The sequence below is a fragment of the Bufo gargarizans genome, chromosome 7, assembly GCF_014858855.1.
Source record: "Bufo gargarizans isolate SCDJY-AF-19 chromosome 7, ASM1485885v1, whole genome shotgun sequence".
NCBI classification, from domain to species: Eukaryota; Metazoa; Chordata; class Amphibia; order Anura; family Bufonidae; genus Bufo; species Bufo gargarizans.
Genome location: NC_058086.1, coordinates 23925487 through 23951498, shown reverse-complemented (window position 1 = coordinate 23951498; position 26012 = coordinate 23925487). Strand labels below are relative to the sequence as shown.

Sequence of the window (26012 nt, the reverse complement as noted above, 5' to 3'; positions counted from 1 at the left end):
TACGTACTCTGCGGCAGGACAGGTTCTGGGGAGCTTGGTTTCTTTTCACCGCGCCAGTGGCTGCTCATGGTGAGATCACCAATCTGGTCAGTCTCAGCCAGGGCACCATCAGTGATATCGTACCTTACGCCTTCTTTCTGGAGCGTGCATTGCGTTGTGTCATTGATCAAGCCGTCGAGGAGCAGGAGCTGGAAGATGAGGAAGTCGCAATGCTGGATGAATTCCCAGGGGGGGCTACTCCATCTGAGACAAGTCAGCAGGAGTCTGAAGAGGAGTCAGAGGAGGATGGTGTCTGGGGGGAGGAGGAGGAGGAGCAAGAAGAGCAGGGTTTGAGGGGGACTTTAAACTTTTCGGGGATCCCTGGTGTTCTCCGTGGCTGGGGGGAGGAGACCAAGGACGACATTCTCCTGGGCGATGAGCAGGAGCCAGGGCGCTCCACCGCTTCCAGTTTAGTGCAAATGGGGGCCTGCATGCCCCAGTGTTTGAAGAGGAACCCCCGTATAAAAAGCATAAAGGGCAAGGACCAGTACTGGATGGCAACGTACTTAGGCACCCGATACAAACACAAAATGGCGGACATGTTACCAGCATCACAGAGGGCTGGCAGAATGCAGCATTTCCAGACCTTGCTGCGAGAGATTTTGCATTCTGCTGTTACGGGCGCTGGCAGAGGAACTTCCACCCACAGCGAAACAAGTGCGGGTACCAATTCTACAGCGCCTGCAAGAAGAGGGCGGTTTGAAGATGTGTTGGTCACTTCGGATATGAGATCATTCTTGCAGCCAACCCATCGACAGCCGCCCTCCGAATCCAGCCTCAGGGAACGCCTAGACCGACAGGTGTCCGACTACATTGGGTTAACGGCCGATGTGGACACTCTGAGAAGCGAGGAACCCCTGGACTACTGGGTGTGCAGGCTTGACCTGTGGCCAGAGCTGGCACAATTTGCCATGGCACTCTTGGCTTGCCCCTCGTCGAGTGTCCTGTCCGAAAGGACGTTCAGCTCATCAGGGGAAATCGTGACCAATAAGCGCACTCGCCTAGCTCACGACAGTGTGGACTACCTCAGATTTCTCAAAATGAATGAGGCATGGATCTTGGACGAATTCAACACCTGTGACGACCACGTGTAATTGAATTTCCTCATGCCAGCCCACAAATATCCGCCACCACCCAGAACAAAGAATGGTCCTTGTCTTTTTTATATACAGCGGCATAAAAGGCCTTTTCTGTCAGGTGAATGCCTAATTCTTGGGTCCTGTACTCCAGTGGCCTACATTAAAAATTTTATTCAGTGACCACCTAATGTACCTCCAGCCACATAATCACAAGTTCTTTTCTGTCAGGTAAATGCCTAATTTTTGTGACCTGTACTCCCGTGGCCTAAAATAACATTTTTCTAGGCTCCAGCAGGGCACATTTTTGAGAGTATCCCTTTAAGATGCATAAAAATGGCCCCTGATTAAAATACATATTTTTTGTGGGAATTTTTGCCATTGATCCCCCTCTGGTATGTCACTGTCCATGTTGTGGGACTATTTGTGCTCTTCTAGTAAGTATTTGGTGGCTGCAAATATGACCTGAAGGTTTTTCAGGTTCACCTGCCATTAAAGTCAAAGGGGCCCACCGCAAACGCGCGTTCGGGAACCAGCCCGGCCGATGTTCGTCCATCACTAGTAATGAGATGTAAGCTCTGTATGACAGTATTATATGGCTAAACGTCTTCCCTGTAGATGCTGTGGTTGTAGTATATTTTAGATACTGTGGTATTACTTGAGTACTATATTGCACTGTATTATGTTCACTATAGGGTACTAATGTAACATTGTATGACAGTATTTTGTGCCTAAACTTTCTTCCTTGTGGATGGCTGTGGGTTTAGTATTATTTAGGAGCTGTACGGTGCTATTACATGGTCACTATGTGGCACTGTTATAAAGTACTCACTTGTAAGCTCTCTGTAGTGGTATTATATGTACCTACTGTATGGAGCTGTATTGTGGTATTATTTAGAAGCAATATGGCAGTATTACTCCTTGCAAAGAAATAGGAGCGATGACCACCACATGTTTCATGGATGCCAGGGGTCTTCACAAACTTTGGGTCAACTCTAAATGGAAGATGATGATGTTATAAAAAATTTATAATAACAACTACTTTGGATTTTCAGGCTGACCCCTAAAAATTCTGGCAGCTATACAGTATCGTTTTGTTGCCTTTGATCGCTCTTGTGATACCTTTGTATCCAGCTCGAGAATTCTCACTGTGCCGTATCCATGGCAACGCCAATAGACATCTTCTTCTAAAGGTGCAAAATAAAACCATAGAAAGAAAGAAGATAAAGTGATATCTATATAATAATGTGCTTTTGGAAGCAGGGGCCGAAGCAACGTATCGCAGGGAACGCCGCTAGTCGCCAAACAAATCATTTTTTGCTATTTGTTTCTGTAGATTTCAGTAATAGTTTAGATCTTTCAGGCAGAGATTTTACAGAAACCCGATACTTCACGTGGGATGTGCACAATGGCGGGAACTGGTCACGGGAGGGATCAATGACCCCTAAGCCCAAGAGCATGAGGGTCATAGAGAATACTTACCAAATCCCTCTCCTCCCAGATTCCACCGCAGGCGACGTCCTGGCATCAAGTGGTGTGAGGACATTGTTTGCAGCCCGGGAGTGGAGGAAAATCTGAATTTCTGGTCCAAGAGATGATTTGGGGTCTGGAAACAGGAGGATCTGGTTTGGGTGGTGTATCTTCTAGGGCAGGCATGGCCAAACTGCGGCTCTCCGGCTGTTGTAAAACTACAATTCCCACCATGCCCCGCTGTAGGCTGATAGCTGTGGGTAGTCTGGGCATGCTGGGAGTTGTAGTTTTGCAGCAGCTGGAGAGCCTCAGGTTGGCCATCCCACTTCTAGGGGTCTGGTCTGGGGTCTGTACTTTTTAGTGGGTCAGGTCTGGGCTGCATATTATTTATGGGGTCTGAATTTTTAGATGGTCTGGTCAGGGGACAGTGTTTTGAGGAGGTCTGTGTTTTTTAGGTGATATGGGACTTGTGTCTGGTCTGGTCTGGTCTGGGGACTAAATTAATTTACAGTGTGGTGTGCGCAGCTTTATATTCGCTCACTGGAATCTCCTTTATATCAGTTCTTAAAGGGCATATATACTGTATGCAAATAAGCCTCTAGGAGCAACGGGGGCGTTACCATTACACCTAGAGGCTCTGCTCTCTCTGCAACTGCTGTGCCCTCTGATTGACAGGATCAGGCAGTGAAAACATCATCACACCTGGTCCTGTCAATCAAAGGGCAGAGTCAGGGGTGCACCACCAATGAGGCCAGGTGAGGCGATCGCCTCAGGCAGCACCAGAAGGGGGCAGCGGAAGGGCCATGGGCAATGAGCGCTTTCATTGTGGCAAAGGGGTTAGGTTAAGAAATTGGCTTTGTGGGGGCTTGGGGCGCCGTTTCAATTTTCGTCTCAGGCAGCAGAAAGGCTAGGTGCACCCCTGTGCCGAGGGTGCATCAGTTCCAAACAAAACAGAGCCTCATGGTGTAATGGTGTAGTACTACCATTCCTACTCCTAGTTACTATCTCTAATGGCTAGCAGAGAATGTCATCTATATATTTAATTCCAGGTCCTCTGATACTGTGCCTTAATAATATTGTTATGCAGCTGTTATCATATGTAATGTCCCTGGTTGTCCAGTAGGTGGCAGTATATCTAGCAGAGAGTATCTTTAGATAGAATGGAACTTTTCATTCCATTCGCCCCTTTTTTGGGCAGAAGTGGGCAAGTCCTGTTTCCCACCAAGGGAAGAGTTGCAGGAAGCTAGAGTAGAGTTGAGAGTTCAAAGGGACCAGACATGGCGTAGTGAGGGGAGCGTTCCCCCCTCCTGTTGCAGAAGCCCTGGGGAAGCAGCTTGCGGAGCACCCCGGCTCCAGGCACTTCAAAGACTGAGTATTCAGAGGGGGTCAACAGCCAAAGGCACCCCACTTAAAGGTACCCGAACTGCTAGAAAGTCCAGTGACCAGACTGAAGCCAGAGATTAGACCAGTAGAGAAAGAGAAAGCAAAGTATTCGAGTTCATCTTCCAGTTTACTCTTAGCCTGCTGGAGCCAAGAGAAAGAGCAAACATTGTTAGGATGACACAAGTCTAGTGCAAGTTTATTCAATTAAAAACCATTTAACTTCACCAAGTCTGGACTCTACTTATTCCATCAACTAAAACTCCTTTGTCTCCATATTTGCAGCAGGCGGCCCCCCAGGTGCACTCAGGTCCCTGTGTTTAGGAATGCTGAGTGGTGTGTTGTGGCCCTAATAGTTTGTGTCACGGTGCTCCTACCTGGATACTGTCACTCCCCGGGGTGAGGCTCCGCAGCAACAAAGGAGTTGTAGTTGGTGGAATAAGTAAAGTAACCCGATGGCTGGAGAATTTGAAGGACTGGAGATAGAAGAGCTTAGCCATACAGGACCCCTGAACCCAGAGCTGCGAACAGTACGCATTTTGCAATATTGATTTGTATTTTTCCAGTTTGTTCCTGTAAGTAAAAAATCCACTTTTAAAACTCTTGAATTTTTCTGTCTGGGTTTAGTAATTTCTTAATACATCTACTTACTGTTTCAAGGATATACCATCAAAATCCGGACAACCCCTTTAAAGGGTTATTGCTATCTGGACATTTATGTCACATCCGCCGAACTTTAGATTGGGGCCCCCATCTCGCGCTGCCTGGAATGGAGCGGTGGCCGTGCATGTGCAGACATCTCCATTCACTTCTATGGAGTTCCCGAAATATCGAAGTTACTCCCGAATTTTCAGAGGGAACAGAGAGAGCCCCGTGTGTCCGGCCAATGTTTTTTCCCCCCAGCAGCTTTAGATGGGGCTCAGGTGCAGTTTCCAGAGGTGGGACTAATATATTATAGATAAATGCCCAAAAAGCAGTAACCCTTTGGCAAGTGGCATAATGTAGAACAGAGATACCCAACTTGTGGCTGTTGCAAAACTACCACTCTTAGCATGCCTGGACAGACTACAGCTATAAGGGCATGCTGGGAGTTGTAGTTTTGCAACAGCTGGAGGGCCGCAGGTTGAGCATTCCTGATGTAGAACACATCAGATGTCTGCCAGGTGCACCCGGTTTGTCTACCTCGCCTCCAGATACTACAGTAGGGCGGTAGCATGCAGTCTGTGGACCCCCAGCTGACTTCTACGATGCCGTGAGAGCCATCAGCTAGCATGCGTTGATGGCAGTTGTGCTTTCCAGCCACGAGAGGGCGACAGGTTGCACAGCGCTTGTCTACTGCGCCATCTTCCTTGGCGCCTCTACTTTAATGAATGTTTGGGCTAAAGGGAGCAAGGGATCTCTCCCTTTCCTCAGGAGGTCACAGGCTGTTCTGCCAGAGACTTGCATTGCCAAAGGGTTAATCATCATCTTTGGAGAACGCTTTGCAAAAGGCTCATATAGATTTGGAGCGTTCATGGATCTAATCCCAGGCTTTGATGCCAGGAGCATTCAGCCTTGCCTGAGATTGGCCATGCGTGGGAAGCTTTGCCTCCTTTTCTCCTCTCGCAGTGGGTGAGGAGGATTCATTTTTATCTTGCAGGCACACAGAGAACCTCGCAGCCCCAGCAGAACCGGCTCAGTGGTTACGTGCAGGATTAATCGCAGGATGCTATAGAAAATTCCTCTCATTAACACTGTGCATTAAAAGGGGGACTTTACAGCGCACCTGAAGGAGCCCTCTGATACCCGGCTTTGTTCGGCTTCACTGTGAAGCAGCGTGGCCAATTATACAAGAGAACCACTGCTGACAACTGGCCGCAGAGACCATGAGACCAAAGACAAGGGTTGTCAGTCTTAAGGGGGACCTGTCCCTAATTAAATAAACATAGACCATTGTATGGGGCCTCCTTTTTAAAGGGAATCTGTCAGCAGTTTTGTACCTATGACACCGGCTGACCTGTTCCATGTGCGCTTGGCAGTTGAAGGCATCTGTGTTGGTCCCATGTTCCTATGTGCCCGCATTGCTGAGAAAAATGATGTTTTATTATATGCAAATGAGCCTCTAGGAGCAACGGGGGCGTTACCATTACACCTTGAGGCTCTGCTCTCTCTGCAACTGCCAGACCCTCTTCACTTTAACAGGAGCAGACAGTGAAAACATCATCACACCTGGCCCTGACTTCTCCTATAGTGCAGAGGGAGCGGCAGTTGCAGAGAGAGCAGAGCCTCTAGGTGTAATGGTACCGCCCCCGTTGCTCCTAGAGGCTCATTTGCATATAATAAAACATCATTTTTCTCAGCAATGCGGGCACATATGAACATGGGACCAACACAGATGCCTTCAACTGCCAAGCGCACATGTAACAGGTCAGCCAGTGTCATAGGTACAAAACTGCTGACAGATGCCCTTTAATTCATACGTTGCTCTATAGCAGGCATCCTTAAACTGCGGCCCTCCAGCGGTTGTAAAACTACAACTCCCACAATGCCCTGGTGTAGGCTGATACCTGAAGGCTGTTCGGGCATGCTGGGAGTTGTAGTTTTGCAACAGCTGGGGGGCCGCAGTTTGAGGATGCCTGCTCTATAGCATTGGTCCGCAACCTGCGGCTCTCTCCAGCTGTTGCAGAACCACAACTCCCAGCATGCCCTGAGGGTTGCATTTTTGTAACAGTTGGAGAAAACCACAACTGAAATGTTGGAAGGTAGGACCCTAAATCTATCTGTCAATACAAATTCTGCTTGCAAGAGTCCCAGGCAGAGAGGAGTCCAGCTGTTGCAAATCACACACAAGGAAGTCAGGGAATGATGAGAGTTGTCGTTTGCAACAGCTGGAGAGCCACAGGTTGGAGACCACTGCTCTACAGGAACATAAAACCTCAAAATCCCCCCCTCTGCTGATACTGCTGATCAGACGGGGTGACGGGAGTCGGACCCCTCCAATCAGATATTGATAGCCTATCCTCAGAATAGGCTATCAAAATGTGAGTCCCGGATAAACCCCTTTAATGTACATTAGAGTTTAGGTGTAATGTCCCTTTAAGACTGTCTCTGTAATTAAAGGGTAAGTCCACGTTCACATAACTTTGAAGAAATCAATAGAATGTAATAAAACTGACAATTTTTTTCATTAATATCGATCGCCTTTTGACTTTACTTTAGGAGATGCGGCTCGTTGTCTTCCCAGTCATGACAGTAGATAATCGCAGATGCTACGGGGTAACCGCAGCGCAAATAATACCTTGTGGCATTGGCTTCTGGTGCACAATGGCCATAACTGGCTGCACAGAGCAGCTCTATGCCGTATCCAAGGGACAAACGGATAATTGTACATGTATAAAGCAAGTTCCATATTATATTCTAAAACCGCCTGCCGGGTGCCTTACACACCAATAGTCCTGCATGTGGCACCGGGTGACAGTATAGTAGGGACACAGGGTCGTAATCTCATCGTCCTCTCTTGTCTCAGACAGATATCATGGCACCAACTATGGTATTTATAGGCACATTACAACTAAAGTTATGGCACTATAAAGGCACTGTTTGGCAGTATTATTTGGATTGTCTATGGTACTCTTATATGTCACTGTATGGCTGTATTATTTTATATTCTATAGTACGTCTCTTTGGCACTGTATGGGAGTATCATTTTGATTTTCTGTGGAACTTTTATTTGGCACCGTATGGTAGTATTATTTGTATATTCTATAGTACTTCTGTTTGGCAGTAGTATTTGGATCTTTAATCCTATTTGGCACTGTATGCCATTACTGTTTGGATATTGTATAGTACTTCTGCTTGGCGGTATTATTTGGCTCTATGGTACTTCTATTTGGCTTCTATAGTAATCTATAATTTGGCACTGTATGGCGATATTATTTAGTCATTGTGGTACATTATTATTTCGGCAACATATCAGCCTTAGGGCTCATGCACAAGAACGTATTTTTTTTTCCGTTTCCGTTCATTTTTTTTTTTTTTTTTTTACAGGTACGTATGTGGAGCTATATACTTCAATGGGTCCGCAAAAAACGGAAATGACTCTGTGTGCATTCCGTGTTTGTATGTCCTATTTTTGTCCGTTTTGGGGACAAGGACAGGCATTGTTACAATGGATCTGCAAAAAAACGGATACAATATGGATGTCATCCATTTTTTTTGCGGACTGCAAAGTACATAAGGTCATGTGCATGAACCCTTATTCTCATATCTAAACGTTCAAGTGGCGGGAGCCAGAAAGGATTGATTTGGAGCAGGAAGTCTCACCAGCGGGCATTTAGAAACACTCATTGCGTGATAGAGGAGCTGTAATAGTAACCTTATTACTCATCACCCAGCTTTTCCAGACACAGATCAAGTCACAAAATACATTTTTAATCACTGAAAGGGATTGATCAGGAGTAGAAACGGCGCCACCCTTGTCCATGGGCCGTGTCTGGTATTGCAGCTCAGCTCCGCACATTGCAGATAGACCTTTATTATGACGGTGGAGGAGCTTTGGTTTTCCCTTTCTCGTCTTCTATGTGACAGAAGGGAGGACAGATTATACAGGAGAGCGAGCCCGACTCCCTCTTGTCCCTGTCTGTCGGCTTTGATATATCGCCATCCTCTCCTGTAACAATGAATAACAGCCACAAGGTAACAGCGACCCCCCCACAACCTCCGACAGACGGATTTCAGTGTCAGTATCCGTCCCCTCCTTAGGGCTCATGCACACGACCATGTGGTCCGCCAAAAATACGGAAGATGTCCGTGTGCATTCCGTATTTTGCGGAACGGAACAGCCGGCCCCTAATAGAACAGTCCTATCCTTGCCCGTAATGCCGACAATAATAGGACCTGTTCTATTATTTTGCGGAACAGAAATACGGACATATGGAAATGGAATGCACATGGAATAGCAACTTTTTTTTGCAGACCCATTAAAATGAATGGTCCCACATACGGTCCGCAAAAAAACGGAACGGACACGGAAAGAAAATACGTTCGTGCGCATGAGCCCTTACAGTAACTCAAGTTTAGACTGAAGAGGGGAGTCAGCCACCGCTAGACATCTCTCCAGAGAAAACCAGCTTCTCTCCCACCAACATCCAGCATTAGGGAAGAGTCCGGGGACCCCCATACACATTAGATTGTCGGTCCCACCCGGTTTGGCTGACATTAATCTAATGTATCTTAGGGCTTTATGGGGTTAAGAAGACCTGGCGTACTGCAGCTTCCGAGGAGCGGATGTAACGTACGTGTCTTCTATATGTTTCCAAGATGGACATAAAATCCTTGCATTGGGAAGGCACAAACCCTGTGTTCTGAGATTCTGACAATGCAGCTGTCAGGGAGGAGGCAGAGGCTGCTTAACAAATCTATACGGCCTGATCCCCGAGTGAAAAGGTTAATTCTTTTTTTCTCATTGCGTTTTTCATAAAGACCATGCAATAGATTGGCGTGTACTGCAGCATGAAGGGATAATACATGTGTAATACCGGTCTGTGGAAGAACCTCTATACTCCAGTGTAGATGAGGGGGGTTCCTCTCAGATATAATGGTTAGGAATGACAAGCTCATACTATTGGTGGCAAGGAGGCCACGGAAGTCAATATGGTGTAGTGTCCATGATGAATTTTTGACCTGCAGCCACCACTAGGGAGAGTTTAGGAGATTACTGCATACAGATATATACAGCCACCACTAGAGGGAGCTCAGGAGATTACGGCATACAGATATATACAGCCACCACTAGGGGGAGCTCAGGCGCTTACTGCATACAGATATATACAGCCACCACTAGAGGGAGCTCAGGAGATTACTGCATACAGATATAAACAGCCACCACTAGAGGGAGCTCAGGAGATTACTGCATACAGATATATACAACCACCACTAAGGGGAGCTCAGGAGATTACTGCATACAGATATAAACAGCCACCACTAGAGGGCGCTCAGGAGATTACTACATACAGATATATACAACCACCACTAAGGGGAGCTCAGGAGATTACTGCATACAGATATAAACAGCCACCACTAGAGGGCGCTCAGGAGATTACTACATACAGATATAAACAGCCACCACTAGAGGGCACTCAGGAGATTACTGTATACAGATATATACAGCCACCACTAGAGGGAGCTCAGGAGATTACTACATACAGATATAAACAGCCACCACTAGAGGGAGCTCTGGAGATTACTGCATACAGATATATACAGCCACCACTAGAGGGAGCTCAGGAGATTACTGTATACAGATATATACAGCCACCACTAGAGGGAGCTCAGGAGATTACTGTATACAGATATATACAGCCACCACTAGAGGGAGCTCAGGAGATTACTGCATACAAATATAAACAGCCACCACTAGAGGGAGTTCAGGAGATTACTATATACAGATATATACAGCCACCACTAGAGGAAGCTCAGGAGATTACTGCATGCAGATATATACAGCCACCACTAGAGGGAGCTCAGGAGATTACTACATACAGATATATACAGCCACCACTAGAGGGAGCTCAGGGGCTTACTACATACAGATATGTACAGCCACCACTAGAGGGAGCTCAGGAGATTACTACATACAGATATATACAGCCACCACTAGAGGGCGCTCAGGAGATTACTGCATACAGATATAAACAGCCACCACTAGGGGGAGCTCAGGAGATTACTACATACAGATATATACATCCACCACTAGGGGGAGCTCAGGAGATTACTGCATGCAGATATATACAGCCACCACTAGGGGGAGCTCAGGAGATTAATGCGCACAGATATATACAGCCACCACTAGGGGGCTCAGGAAATTACTACATACGTTTAAATACATCCTCCACTAGGGGAGCTCAGGAAATTACTGCATACAGATATTAAATACTATTAGTTGTTGCTGCTGCCTCTATGTCTCACTGCAGCTAACTCCTCCTCCACTCCCTCTCCATAGACTTCTGTGGGCAGCTGTAATTTGATTCCTCAGAGAGCTGTTTGTCTTGAGACCAAGACAGATGTAACAGAGAATTCCGAGTAAATGTTGGAAAGGAGCAGATAAGTGGAGAAAGAAGGATTTTACTCTGATACAATATATTGCCAACTTTCGTATGCTGCGTTATTCATTTATGCAAAGTTGTGTGAAAAGTTAGTGACCATTTAAAGGGGTTTTTCAGGCTAATGATATTGATCCACTGTCCTCAGGATAGCTCATTAATCAGATTGGGGGGGAGACACCTCACACCCCCACTGATTACCTCTTTTGGGCAGCCGGCTGGGCCAGAGACTATACAGTGGATGGTACTGGAAGTACAAGGTACCATCCAGTCTGTAGCTTCTGCTGTGGCCGACAACTGATCTGTGGAGGGTGCTGGGTGTCGGACCCCCACCAATCGGATCCTTCTGCTTCCAGCATAGGCAGCTGCCCGAAACCATTTGATCGGTGGAGGATGCTTAGTGTCGGACCCCCACCAGATATTGATGACCTATCCTGAGCAGGAAAACCCCTTTAATTCAATGTGCAGGGGATTTGGAGCTTTGTATCAGAAAATCTGAGCTTTAACTACTATTAAGGCTCATGCACACAACCGTATTTTGCTGTCTTCAAAACACGGACCCGCAAAAAAACAAAACGGATGACATCCATGAGATGTCCGTGTTGCATTCATTTTTTTGGGATTCATTGCATGTCCTTGTCAAGACTAGGACAGGTTCGATTTTTTTTTCGGAACGGGACATATGGACATACGGAAATGGAATGCACACGTCATTTCCGGGTTTTTTTGCGGTCCTTTTGAAATGAATGGTTCCGCATACTGGCCACAAAAAGGAACGGACACGGACAAAAAATACGTTCGTGTGCATGAACCCTAAAGATGGAGTAAGAAATAAATCAACACAGAATTTAGATGAAAAAAAATAAATCAGCGTCGGGGGTGGAGCGGCAGTTCTTTTAATATATTTTTGGCTCGTTCATCGGGCTGCAATAAAATGAGGTCTTATCTCTTCCGTACCAGTTATCCGGCAGCGCCTGCCTCGTAGGACTCCTCACAGACCGAGCTCCTGTGACAGGCTGACTGATCTACGTTATTAAGCCGTGCTGTTTTATGGGGTTTAGTTCCTTGGATGGAGAGGCGCGAGGCACGGTCAGATTACTAAGTACTCAGCTCTCCGACCCTCGCATCCCTGTGAGCTGGGACAGTTTTGCTCTCCTGTGCTTATAGATGTATGACTATGCAAGATACAGCGCGGCCGCGGTGAGCTATGGCCGAAGTAGAACGGAAGACCCTGAACGTGCAGGAGAAATGCAAAAAATTCTAAATAAATGAATTTCAAAGTGGGATTTTTGGGGAGGGGGTGCTAGGTCTACCTGGGGAGGTTATAGAGGGTGTATTTACCCCTTCAGTGGATAATTGACAGCAAGATTTTAGAGAAATACACTGATACGAGGACAGGTTATAGGGCTTTTCCGGATTTTTCATATTGATGGTCTATCCGCAGTATAGGTTATCAATATGAGATCAGCAGGGGTCCAACTTGCGGGATCCCTAACGATCAGCAGTACGAAGAGGCCATGGAGGTCACATTCCTCGGTCACGTGGCCTAGACGCAGCTCAGTCCCATTCAAGTGAATGGAGCTAAGCTGCAATGCCAAGCACAGCCACTATCCAATGTATGGCGCTGTGCTTGGTGAGCTGAGAGAAGACAGCGGCGCTCACAGGAGCACCAGTGCCTTATCGAACAGCTGACCGGTGGAGGTCTCGGATGTCGGACCCCCGCCGATCAGATACTGATGACCTATCCTGAGGGTAGGTCGTCAGTATTAAAATCACAGAAAACCTTTTTAAAGGCTATGTACACCTTAGGGGGCAATTTTTTTTAATGATTACATTTTACTCATTTTGGCCTAAAAATCATTTTTTCAATTGGTCTTTATTAAAAATATTGAGCCACTCTGTCACAAAGCGTTAACTGTTTTTCTAGCTGTGTGAGTGCTACCTTCACTTTAACTTTGTGACGGTTATCCAATAAGGGGTCATAAACACATTCCTATCAGTAAGATAAGGATTGAGCTTTAATGAGTGTTTATAAGAGCAGAGATAAGGAGCCATCAGCTGAGATTTCCGACGGAGCAGAGAGTAAATTCAGAACCAGCTACTAGGTAAACTCAAAACTGTGCAGGGAAACCGGCTCAATATTTTTAATAAAGACCAAATAAAAAAATAATTTTTAGCTCAAAATGAGTACAAGGCAGTAATTAAAAAAATTGCCACCAAAGGTGTACATGACCTTTAAATTCCTGATCCGTCCCTGTAGGCTGGATGCAGCCAGGTCTTGAGATATTGGGGGGTGTACTTAGAAGATGCTGCACCACCCGCCTGATCTAATTATATGGGTATGAACAAAAGGCTGTTAGCAAGCATAGTGCCCTATAGGAGCCTTGGCTGCATCCCATTATAACTGAGCAGACTGACCTGAGTGTCCACCCCCTGTGGGGGCTGTAATAACTGTCGTATTGGTCTCCCCCCCAATCTTTCAGATACAACCATAGAACGGTTGCGCTACTAATTTAGCGAGTCCATGTTTTAACTTTATAGTTAAAAAAATGATTACATTCTTTCGGATATACCGGCCCCCGCTCTACAGGGGAGGTCTGGTCACTGGAGGTAAGGAACCAAGATAATTACATGATAATTATGCCTGTCAGGCCGCTGACTCCTGAGGCTCCTTGCTCTAATTATTTATAAAAGTCAGGCCGGAGACGACGGTAGACATCTCATTCTCAGGTCTTGGATGGAATGGGCAAGTGATATATCCATCCCGTGGTATGACAATAATCAATGCGGCTCCAACTGTGACCTTTTCTGGGCACTGACAGGACGGCTCCCTACCACTACAGCCCAGATTAGAAGACTGTAATTTATGAACGGGGGATGTGTTCTGAGAATTAATAGGTAACGATTTCTGTAACGAAGCCTGAAATGAAGATAAGAAGGAAAAATGACAATAGATTTTATTCAAATGAAGAAAAATTAAACCACTTATGTCCCTTTAAATGCATATTTTCTCTTCCTAGTGTCTGCAGAGTGGATTAGATCATGGTAGTGTAACGTTAGGGATGCTCCCTCCCCCCTCTCACAGCATTCAGGCTTACACTCACAGAGATTTCTTCAGCTGCATCCCCCTCCTCCCCCATTTACTGTATTACTCTAGATCAGGCATCCTCAAACTGCGGCCCTCCAGCTGTTGCAAAACTACAACTCCCAGCATGCCCGAACAGCCTACAGGTATCAGCCTACAGCAGGGCATTGTGGGAGTTGTAGTTTTGCAACAGCTGGAGGGCCGCAGTTTGAGGATGCCTGCTCTGGATGTTTTGGTGACTGCAGAGGTTTCTGGGAATTTTTAGACAGACTGCAAACAGGGAAAAGGGGCAATACAGGCTGCTGGAAGGCGAGGAGGAGGCAAAGTTAGGGTGTAGTCACATCACATCTGTGACGCGCTTGCTAAATGTGTTACCTTATCCTGATGGAGGCCAAAAAAAAGTGTCTAGTATACATCAGCATGCCACAAAACTCCCTTAGAATATGCTATTCCATACAACGGTGTAAAAAAATGATGCATTAACTGTATGACAGGTTAAACACAATCACTGCTTGAAATCTGCCAATAGGCAACATCTGAACAGATTATCTGTTATATATATATATATATATATATATATTTATAGTACCCAAAACTCCATTTGTCTGACACAGAAATGCAAATCCCCTGCATAGAGCATTCAGAGATAACACTGTGACTTCCTGCAGCCACCACTAGAGGGAGCTCACTACTTACAGAGTCCTTATTGCGCTCGAGGTAGAAAAAGTGTGCAGTGAGCTCCCTCTAGTGGTGGCTGCAGGAAGCTAGAATGTTTTCACCAAACTCTATATGTCTATGCAGGGGTGTTTTGAAGCTTCAATTACTACAGAGAAATATTAGGAAATGAATCGATTTCATGACAAAACAATGCAGTTTTGAAGGGAATGTGGTTTTGAAGGCTATGTACACCTTTTATTATGATTGCAATTTACTCTCTTTGGGCTAAAAATACTTTTTTAAATTGCTATTTAAAAAAAAATATATATATATTGAGCTGTTTTGTCACATGGAGTTAACTGTTTGTCTAGCTGTGTGAATGGTGCTTTCACTTTGTGCCGGTCATCTAATAACCCTTGTCTCTAAATTACTAAAAGGTCATAAACACTTATATAAGCCACATTCTTATCAGTAATGATAGATAAGAGATAAGGAGCCATCAGCAGAGCTGCCTGACGGAACAGAGTAAAGATTCAGAGCTTGCTACTAGAGAAACTCAAGGCTGCACAGAGACAGGGGTTCAATATTTTTAATAAAGACCAATTAAAAAAAATATATTTTTAGCTTAAAATGAGTACAATGCAATAATACAAAAAAATGATCCCAAAGGTGTACACAGCCTTTAAGGTTGATTGACAAGACTATTTTAGTTGTTTGTCAGTTACATGTCAGAAGGAGGCGGAGATTATTAAAAAAATGTATTTTTTGTGAACCCCAAGAACAAACGCAGAGTTCGTCTGTAGTCCGCGTCTCCACGGTATATCCCTCCCTAACGCTAATGGCATGTTCTGTATGGTTAGCAATGAAGTGTCTCTTTCAGGCAGAGTAATGGATGTTCGGAGCCTCTTCTCACTCCATCTGCATTAAACCTCTGCCAATACAGTTACTTTAAGGAATGGTGGAGCTAATGACCTGCTCCTCTGATGTATGTTCTGCTCTGTCCTCCTCCAGCCAAAGTTATATCTGCTCCTTTACAATAAATGACCGCAGGACCTCTGCGTATAGCAGAAAAACCACTGCAGATCATTAGAGTAAGTGAGCTGGATAGAGCGTGGATCCCAGAGCAGAAGACGGCGGCTGCAAAACTCCGGCTTATCTATAATGTGTATCTGCGAGATTTACTTGTTAATCCGTTCAGCATTGGGCTGCGCTTGGATGGCTCTGATCTGACCAGTCCAGTGCTACAACATCACCCTTACAGCATTGGTGGCGGCATTAAAGGGGTACTCCGATCTCAGTATTCCCTATATAATGAATAGTAATGCAATCTTGATTGCAGATCAGGCAAAGCTCCTAGAAATTCTGCTGAAAGTCACCACTAGGTGGAGCTAGCTGCAGTGCTTTCAATACAAAGTCAGTGTGTGGAGTGAGCTCCCCCTAGTGGCAGTACTGTTTATTGGGGCACCCTGAGGGCGATGTTAATCACTAGGTCACTGTGTGGGCAGGGTTTACATAGGAAAATGTGGTCCACATACAGGGCCGTCTTTAATATTGATTGGACCCTGGGCAAGAGGGAGAACACAAGTGCCGCTGCCGCATTCATGGGTCCATACTTTATTAACTAAGTAGCAGGACATGAAGGGCATACATGGGGGATGTCTCTGCACTTACTATTATTTCTGGCGCCGCTCCGTTGTGCGGCTGTGGCCCCCGTTACATTCTCCCGCGTTATATGCTAAGTAACAGCATCGGAACACCAGGGAGGAGACATCAGCTTTTCTCTGTGGGCGTTCCTTCTCCCTGGTTGTGACGTTCTGCGCTGCAATTGGACAGCGCTACAGGGAGAAGGAACGCCCACAGAGAAAAGCTGATGTCTCCTCCCTGGTGTTCCGATGCTTACAGAGCGGGAGAATGTAACGGGGGCCACAGCCGCACAACGGAGTGGCGCCCAGAAATTATATTAAGTGCTGGGACATCATCCCCCATATATGCCCTACATGTCCTGCTACTTAGTTTATAAAGTATGCACCCATGAAAGGTCCTCCAGTGGCCAGCGGGGCTCAAGAGGCAGTTGGCTTGGGCCCCCAGGAGCAACTGGGCCCGGGGCAGCTGCCCCTTTTGCCTTGCGTTAAAGACAGCCCTGGGTCCATGTAGTCTAAGGGTATGGTCACACGGTCAGGTTTCTGCATGCAGTTTTGGAAGCCAAAATCAGTAGTGGATTATAACAGAACAGATACAACTTCTGCTCTGTTTTGCGGACATCCGATCGTGTGGCTGTAATCACATCTTTTGCAAAGTGCAGGTGGGTAGGTGTAATTCCTGCAGTGACCAGCAGGGGCGCCATGTGTTTCCTTGGGCAAAAAAAACCCTTCAATTTAGTTACTTATTGATTTCTAAAGAGGAGATTCAAAGGATATGACCACAAATAATTGCTAAAGCTCCCCAGAGAAAGAGGAGGGGGGCAACTGGCGTTACCAAGTCCAAAATGAGCAAGACAAATCTGTTGGAGCGTCTGAGGACGAGTGTGCAGGGTACAAGCCGGGCGTTTACTGCCATCATTAATCAGGATCCGCAGAAATGTGCAGCCCCTTAAAAGAGCATCACTTTATGGGCTGTGATAAATGAAGCCGGGGGTTTTAGTCGACATTGCAAATCCAAAGCTGAAGCTCCACAAAGGTGGAAATAAGACAGAAGGTACAGAACGAGGATGACCTTGGAAGTCGCTGCAAGAGGAGAGCAAAAAGTATAAAAAACTGATGATAAGGAGGAACCCCGGAGTCAGTACAGCACTGAAAGCTATAAAGTATGAGGGGAATAAAAATGTAACAAATAAGATGATAGATAGATATGAGATAGATGGACAGATAGATAGATAGATAGATAGATAGATATTAAATAAACAGATAGATGATTGATTGATTGATAGATAAGACAAAAAAGAAAAAAATTCCACAGCTGTTTGGTGATTGAAATATACTTTTTTTTACTCACATTTGGGAAGCGCTGTGTAATTTTTTCTTTTGTATTTTTGGAGGTCGAATCGTTTCCACAACCGCTGGCACCTCTGTGCTGTTCACATCTCTGTATTTAATATTAGATAAGATAGATAGATAGATAGATAGATAGGAGATAGATAGATATGAGAGATAGATAGATAGATAGATAGATAGATATGAGATAGATAGATAGATAGATAGATACTATCTACAGCTCCTACCATCACAAAGCCTTGCTGCAACAAGAAGCCCCAGAAAAACAAAGCACCCTGCAACAAGTCACCCACACCCAGCCTGCCCAAGCCACCAACCATTATAACCTGGCAAAGGGGGAAATCCAGAGGACGATACACAAGAGCAAAGAAGAGTATATCAGCGTCTGGAGGAACGACATAAGAACATCCCAGAAGCTGACAGTATACCAGAGCCTGCAGAGGGAGTACAAACTGCCCCATATCTGGAGAAACTCCCCAACCCTAGAGACTGACAGACCCTGAGCCGGTACAGACTGAGCGCCCACAGCCTGATCATTGAATCCGGGCGTCACTGACAGAAGTACAAGCCCAGGGAGAGCAGACTGTGCCCGCAGTGCGACCAGGAGGCCGTGGAGGATGAGGATCACTTTATGCTGCGGTGCCCCAAATACTCAGCAGTGAGGGAGACTGACTTCAGGAGACTGTCTGATCTCTGCCCAGACTTCACCTCCATGGAGGAGGAAGAGAGACTCTCCATACTGCTGGGGGAAGAGGAGAACACAGCGGCGATAGCAGCACAATATATTACTGCCTGCCATAGACTGAGAGGAGCCTGATATACCATGGACTCCTATATCCCCACCCTGGACGTGTCCCCATCCCCCAACCCTGTTACCCTACCCAATTATTTCCCACTTGCTTTGGCAATGCTACAATGTTACAATGTATTTAGTCCTGCCAATAAAGCTTATTTGATTTGATTTGATAGATAGATAGATAGATAGATAGATATGAGATAGATAGATAGATAGATAGATAGGAGATAGATAGATAGATAGATAGATAGATAGATAGATGATAGATAGATAGATAGATAGATAGATAGATAGATAGATAGATAGATGATAGATAGATAGCAGAGATAGATAGATAAATATGAGATGGATAGAAGATAGGAGATAGATAGATATGAGAGAGAGATATTAATTTAAGCAGTAATTTATTCCGGGGCTGCGGGGAGATAATTTCTATATTATTCTGCATTCCTTGAACCAAACTTTGATTTTACACGGAACAAGCGATTCCTCCTCGAGCACGTTCCGGCGGCCGGACCCCAATGGAGCCCGATGTTAAGAGAGATATATTAAAGGTAAATAGATTCTGTCTTGGAGGCAGCGAGTCTTAAAATTGAAAGTGTTTGCCGGTCCTTGTGAGCGGCTGGGGACTGCGCTTTTCATTAAGCCTAATGTTGGCCGCTGCTGCTAATTTGCTGCAGAGGAACAGAGCTTTAACTAAACCTGCAACCAAACTCAGCTCGACTTGTTTTCCATATGCAGATCAAGACGTCTGGATATCCCGGAGGGTTCTTCCTCCCTATACATGGAGTGGAGGTGTGCAAAAAAAAAAGATCAGAACGTTCCATCCGTTATTGTGCTACAGTTTGAATTGCAAATCAAAGCTTTAGGATATAATAATAAGCATTGCAGCTTCATTCTCGAAACAGAGCCCCCCTTGTGTCTGGTATTGCAAGTCCTTTAAGTGAATAGGGATGAGTGCAATGCTACACAGGAGCATGTGTCTGTCTGGAGTAACTGCAGGAGGCGCAGAGGTAGCAGTATTTTAAATATGCATTGGAGACCAGTAGTTTCACATCAAACAGCATCTCATAGCTCAACTTCCTGCAGGACATGAGATTAGATAAACATGGCTGCTTTCTTCTACAAACTGTGAATGCAGCACAGACACGACCCACAGATGAGGGTGGCGCTATTTCTGGAAAAAAAAAATATTTTTAACCTTATACAGCCCCTGTACGAGGCTTTTGCATTGAGACACGTCTGAGCTGCCTAAATGATGTCACCTACTGTATAAATAAAGTTTTTAAGACTTTTTGGTTATTTTTAATTTGCCACATCATTATCTAAAGTTGAAAAATGATCCTGAAATCTTGCAGTTTTCACTCTGAACCTCATAATAGCCTGACAGTTCCTGCTCTGTAGAGATCACTTCTCAGCAGCCTTCTCATAATCATTGCAGGCAGGATTACAATGACAGGAAACACCTTTGTATAGATAATGGAGGATCCACCATTTACAATAGGTGATACCACAGCTTATATACCCCCCCCCCTCCCTGCACAATGATCTCTGCACAGGTCTCAGAGCATGCCCACAACATCTACCATAGAAGGTAATGAGCCGGCCTCCAGGTTTACAGTGTGGCTACTGTAAAGCAACGCTCTGAATGCTGTTAACAGCAGCTCAGGCAAGATGGTCGCCCCAGTATAATACAGGATGTAACTCAGGATCAGAACAGGTTAAGGCTACTTTCACACTAGCGTTTTTCTTTTCCGGCATAGAGTTCCGTCACAGGGGCTCAATACCGGAAAAGAACTGATCAGGCATATCCCTATGCATTCTGAATGGAGAGTAATCCGTTCAGGATGTCTTCAGTTCAGTCGTTTTGACTGATCAGGCAAAAGATAAAACCGTAGCATGCTACGGTTTTATCTCCGGCCAAAAAAACTGGAGAATTGCCTGAATGGCGGATCCGGCATTTTTCCCCATAGGAATGTATTAGTGCCGGATCCGGCATTCAAAATACCGGAATGCTGGATCCGTCCTTCCAGCCTGAAAAAAAAATACAAGACGGATCCGTCAGTCCGCATCCGGATCCGTCTCACAAATGCTTTCAGTAACATCCAAATCGGCGGATCCGGCGGGCAGTTCCGACGACGGAACTGCCCGCCGGATCACACTGCCGCAAGTGTGAATGTAGCCTAAGTAATGTATGTACACACTGACTGCACCAGCAGAATAGTGAGTGCAGCTCTGGAGTATAATACAGGATGTAACTCAGGATCAGTACAGGATAAGTAATGTAATGTACAGTCAGGTCCATAAATATTGGGACATCGACACAATTCTAACATTTTGGGCTCTATACACCACCACAATGGATTTGAGGGCATTTGCATTCAAATCAGGTGAACGGTGCAGGAATTACAACAGTTTGCATATGTGCCTCCCACTTGTTAAGGGACCAAAAGTAATGGGACACTTGGCTTCTCGGCTGTTCCATGGCCGGTGTGTGTTATTCCCTCATTATCCCAATTACAATGAGCAGATAAAAGGTCCAGAGGTCATTTCCAGTCTGCTATTTGCATTTGGAATCTGTTGCTGTCGACTCAAGATGAGATCCAAAGAGCTGTCACTATCAGTGAAGTCATCATAAGGCTGAAAAACACAACAAACCCATCAGAGAGATAGCAAAAACATTAGGCGCGGCCAAAACAACTGCTTGGAACATTCTTAAAAAGAAGGAACGCACCGGTGAGCTCAGCAACACCAAAAGACCCGGAAGACCACGGAAAACAACTGTGGTGGATGACCGAATAATTCCTTCCCTGGTGAAGAAAACACCCTTCACAACAGTTGGCCAGATCAAGAACGCTCTCCAGGAGGTAGGTGTATGTGTGTCAAAGTCAACCATGAGGAGAAGACTTCACCAGAGTGAATACAGAGGGTTCACCACAAGATGTAAACCATTGGTGAGCCTCAAAAACAGGAAGGCCAGATTAGAGTTTGCCAAACGACATCTAAAAAAGCCTTCACAGTTCTGGAACAACATCCTATGGACAGATGAGACCAAGATCAACTTGTACCAGAGTGATGGGAAGAGAAGAGTATGGAGAAGGAAAGGAACTGCTCATGATCCTAAGCATACCACCTCATCAGTGAAGCATGGTGGTGGTAGTGTCATGGCGTGGGCATGTATGGCTGCCAATGGAACTGCTTCTCTTGTATTTATTGATGATGTGACTGCTGACAAAAGCAGCAGGATGAATTCTGAAGTGTTTCGGGCAATATTATCTGCTCATATTCAGCCAAATGCTTCAGAACTCATTGGACGGCGCTTCACAGTGCAGATGGACAATGACCCAAAGCATACTGCAAAAGCAACCAAAGAGTTTTAAGGGAAAGAAGTGGAATGTTATGCAATGGCCGAGTCAATCACCGGACCTGAATCCGATTGAGCTGCATTTCACTTGCTGAAGACAAAACTGAAGGGAAAATGCCCCAAGAACAAGCAGGAACTGAAGACAGTTGCAGTAGAGGCCTGGCAGAGCATCACCAGGGATGAACCCAGCGTCTGGTGATGTCTATGCGTTCCAGACTTCAGGCTGTAATTGACTGCAAAGGATTTGCAACCAAGTATTAAAAAGTGAAAGTTTGATTTATGATTATTATTCTGTCCCATTACTTTTGGTCCCTTAACAAGTGGGAGGCACAGATGCAAACTGCTGTAATTCCTGCACCGTTCACCTGATTTGGATGTAAATACCTCAAATTACAGCTGACAGTCTGCAGGTAAAGCTGACAGTCTGCAGGTAAAGCACATCTTGTTAGTTTCATTTCAAATCCACTGTGGTGGTGTATAGAGCCAAAAATGTCAGAATTGTGTCCATGTCCCAATATTTATGGACCTGACTGTATCTACAGTGATTCCACCAGCAGAATAGTGAGTGCAGCTCTGGAGTATAATACAGGATGTAACTCAGGATCAGTACAGGATAAGTAATGTATGTACACAGTGACAGCACCAGCAGAATAGTGAGTGCAGCTCTGGAGTATAATACAGGATATAATGATGTTTTTGTGAGATCCCCAGTGTTCACTTACAGTATCTGCTTCCTAACAGTTTCCTTCTATTTCCTTTCTTCAGCCCTGTGCCTGGTGCTCGCCTGCATGATATTCCCAGATGGATGGGATGCAGAGACAATCAGGGACATGTGCGGGGACAAGACTGGGAAGTACTCCCTGGGAGACTGCTCCGTGCGCTGGGCCTACATATTGGCAATTATTGGGATCCTGAATGCCCTTATTCTCTCCTTCCTGGCCTTCGTATTGGGTAACAGACAGAACGACTTGCTTCTTGAGGAGCTTAAAGCAGACAACAAAGGTAAGGAGATAAAAAATATCCCAAACACAAGGGTTCACATCCTATAGAGGCAGCACGTGTATCTGCTGGGGGCCCATCATTGTGGGGCCAGCTCATGGAAACCCTCCCATAGCTTGGGAAGTGCACGCCATAAACCCATATTGATTTTGATTTCTATGGGGAACATATTGCCATCAAGTCCAGCTGGTGGAACGCCCTCAGATGTTACAATGTAAAACCAGACGTGCATTTCATGAAGGAAATACATAGTTCATGAAAAGAGATGAAAGTTGATTGCACAGTAAAAAAAATATTCAATTTGTATTATTTTAAATAGCATGCAAAAAAGTACAGTATATACTGACACCAAATGTGTCTAAATTGTAGTATGCACAATTTCAATATGTAATGGTACAGCATATAGTAATCTCTGCATGAGGCCTCGAGGCTCTTGTACACGAACGTGTGCGCCATGGCCGTTCTGCGGGCCGCAATGCACGAGCGCCAACCGTGGGGCAGCCGCAGCGGATTGGAGACCCATTCACTTTAACATGTTCTATCTTTATGCGGAACGGAAGTACGGGACGAAACCCCACGGAAGCATTCCGTAGTGCTTCCATTCCGCATATCCGGATTTGCGGACCCATTCAAGTGAATGGGTCCGCATCCGTGATGCGGAATGCCCACGGAACGGCGCCCGTGTATTGCGGATAGGGACACCGGCCGCGTGCGTTCCACATTTTGAGGAACGGAACATCCTGCCCTCTGTAGAACTGACAAAACGGACAAGAATAGCACATGTTCTATGTTTTTTTGCAGGGCCGCGGAATGGACATGACCATGTGCTGTCTGCATCTTCTGCGGCCCCATTGACTTGAATGGAGCCACGGAATGCAATTTGCGGGCAGTAATAGGACATGTTCTATCTTTCAACGGAACGGAAAAACGGAAATACAGAAACGGAATGCATATGGAGTACATACCTTTATTTTTGCGCAACCATTGAAATGAATGGTTCCGTATACGGACCGTATACAGAACGCAAAAAACTGCCCGTAAACAAAAAAAAAAAAACCTGGTCGTGTGAAAGAGGCCTAAGGAGGAGGTTCAGGGACCGAAAATACCTGAGACCCGTTGCAGGCTTGATTATGGCTTCAGCACTTGAAGTAACAGTGCCCCACGGTGGCCAGACGTGTGTATTACACCCTGCAGATTTCCTTTTCTAGTGCGGTAGAGTTTGTCCTGAAGTCACCCCATGGGCATGTTGTCTTGTCTCCGGCTTTCTTCATTTACTTTACATTTAAAGATGCTGTTATGTTTGTGTCGCTCAAGATTCTAGGTTTTTAGCAAAGATTTAGTTAGGGAATCACAGTTACAGCATTATAGTCTGATGATAGATTGCTGCCACATCTGACTACTGTCCGAATTTTACTCCACGGCACCCAGCTGTAGACGTAGGCAGTGACCGTAGACCCTCCTGTCCCATAACCCCTGTTCATATCCTATAAAAGACATCATCCAGGAGACGCCCCCACCATATAAGAGACAGAGCAGCGTCCAGTTTGGCGAACTGCAACGCTGATCTGTTACCTGCGGTTCTCAAGCTGCTGCGGACTACAACCCCCAGCCTTCCTGGACATTGTAGTTCTGGAGAACTAGCTCCTGCGTTGATTTAAATGGGTGAGGTATAGCACAACGTTCCCCTCCATGTGGTTGCATGGCATTAAAGTCATGTTCACACAGGACGGACATGCTGCGGATTGGTCACTATGAATTAACGCGCTTCAAATCTGGGATGAGATTCTAAGAAAAAGCTGCAAAAAAATGTAATGCGATGTAAAATGACCCGCGGTGCAGATACTAAATCCTCTGCAGGTCAATTCAGTAGCGTCACCTCAATAGTTGCCTTTGGGAAAACAACGTTGCGGCCAGCTTGTGACAATGGCGAGATGTTATTTCTGTACCTGGGAAAGCTGGATGACAATGAATTTGGTTGCCGCTGCTGCTCCTCGCATAGCAAATCTGCCTAGTTCAGCAGCTATTAGAAGAGGAGGTGTATCATGGGCAGTAAAGCACTCACTGTATACTGCTAGATGTAGGGAGCTCCCCCTAGTGGTGGCTGCAGGCAGAGAGAATCTTATCATTTACGTCTGTGATGTGTCTGCGTCAGAAAAACGAAGCTCCGACCACCATTATTTATATGAGTCGGACGTAAAATGACGCTTTGATGTGATTTTCATTCTTCACTAAAATCCTATTTTTCTTTCTTTAACAGATGACATAAAGTAAATGAACCCCCGGGGGGTCCCATGATACCCTCGACCAACGCAGGAATGTCTCCAGGCTGCCCACCCCATTGGTATGGTTAACCCTCTTCTTGTATTGCCATCCTCTGCCACACTGCCTTGACCCCCCCCCCCCCCTACCCCTCCCCCCATCCAGTGAAATCTTCATCTTAGCCTTGAAGAGAAATCTTCCTCCACCAAGACGGTGCCTGCACTGCCGCCACGACGAGCCCCCCCGAGATCCTTCCTTGGCTACGTGATAACCAGCCATGGCGTTAACCTCATCTGCGACCACGGACGTAACGGAGTCCACAGGAAACCGCCGGGACCTTTGTCGCTCATACGGCTGCTGCAAGGACCAGTCACAAAAACGTCTCGAAATTTTTGTATAGACAGAAAAAAAAATATATATATCGGAGCATTTATACCTCTAACGATCATCGCCCCCCCCACCTCCCCTCCTCCGAAATTAATGAGGGGTTTTTTTTTTTCATTACTATGGGAATTGAAACTTTGTACATACCTTGCGGACTGGCGTTTGGCTGCACCCCCCCCCCGGGCCTGATGATTTCAGCAGATGCTTTTTGTACAGCGGGGGCCACGAGAAAACTATTTATTGGTTATTTTTACATGTACATTGATCGCTACGAACTTCTCGCCAACAGGGTATAAAAAAAAAAAAAAAAAAGAAGAACAAAAAGGAACAAAAAAAAGCTAATTTTGACTTGTTACATAATGAGCGAGTCAGAAGTGCTGTGTCTTTATATCCATGGGGAAGAGAGCTGAGCGAGGGGGGGGGGACACACAAGG

At 45.7% G+C, this 26012-nt stretch overlaps 1 protein-coding gene across 1 annotated transcript in view; it reads left to right on the top strand.

Moving 5' to 3' along the window:
• LHFPL4 (LHFPL tetraspan subfamily member 4) overlaps positions 1–25328 on the top strand; it is a 95260-nt gene extending 69932 nt beyond the window's left edge. Inside the window, exons 2-3 of the mRNA XM_044302197.1 lie at positions 22702–22938; positions 25193–25328. Of these exons, the coding sequence (XP_044158132.1) occupies positions 22702–22938; positions 25193–25206 (251 nt within the window). The 3' untranslated portion in view covers positions 25207–25328. The remainder of the gene's footprint in view (positions 1–22701; positions 22939–25192) is intronic.
• Positions 25329–26012: the final 684 nt, after the last annotated feature.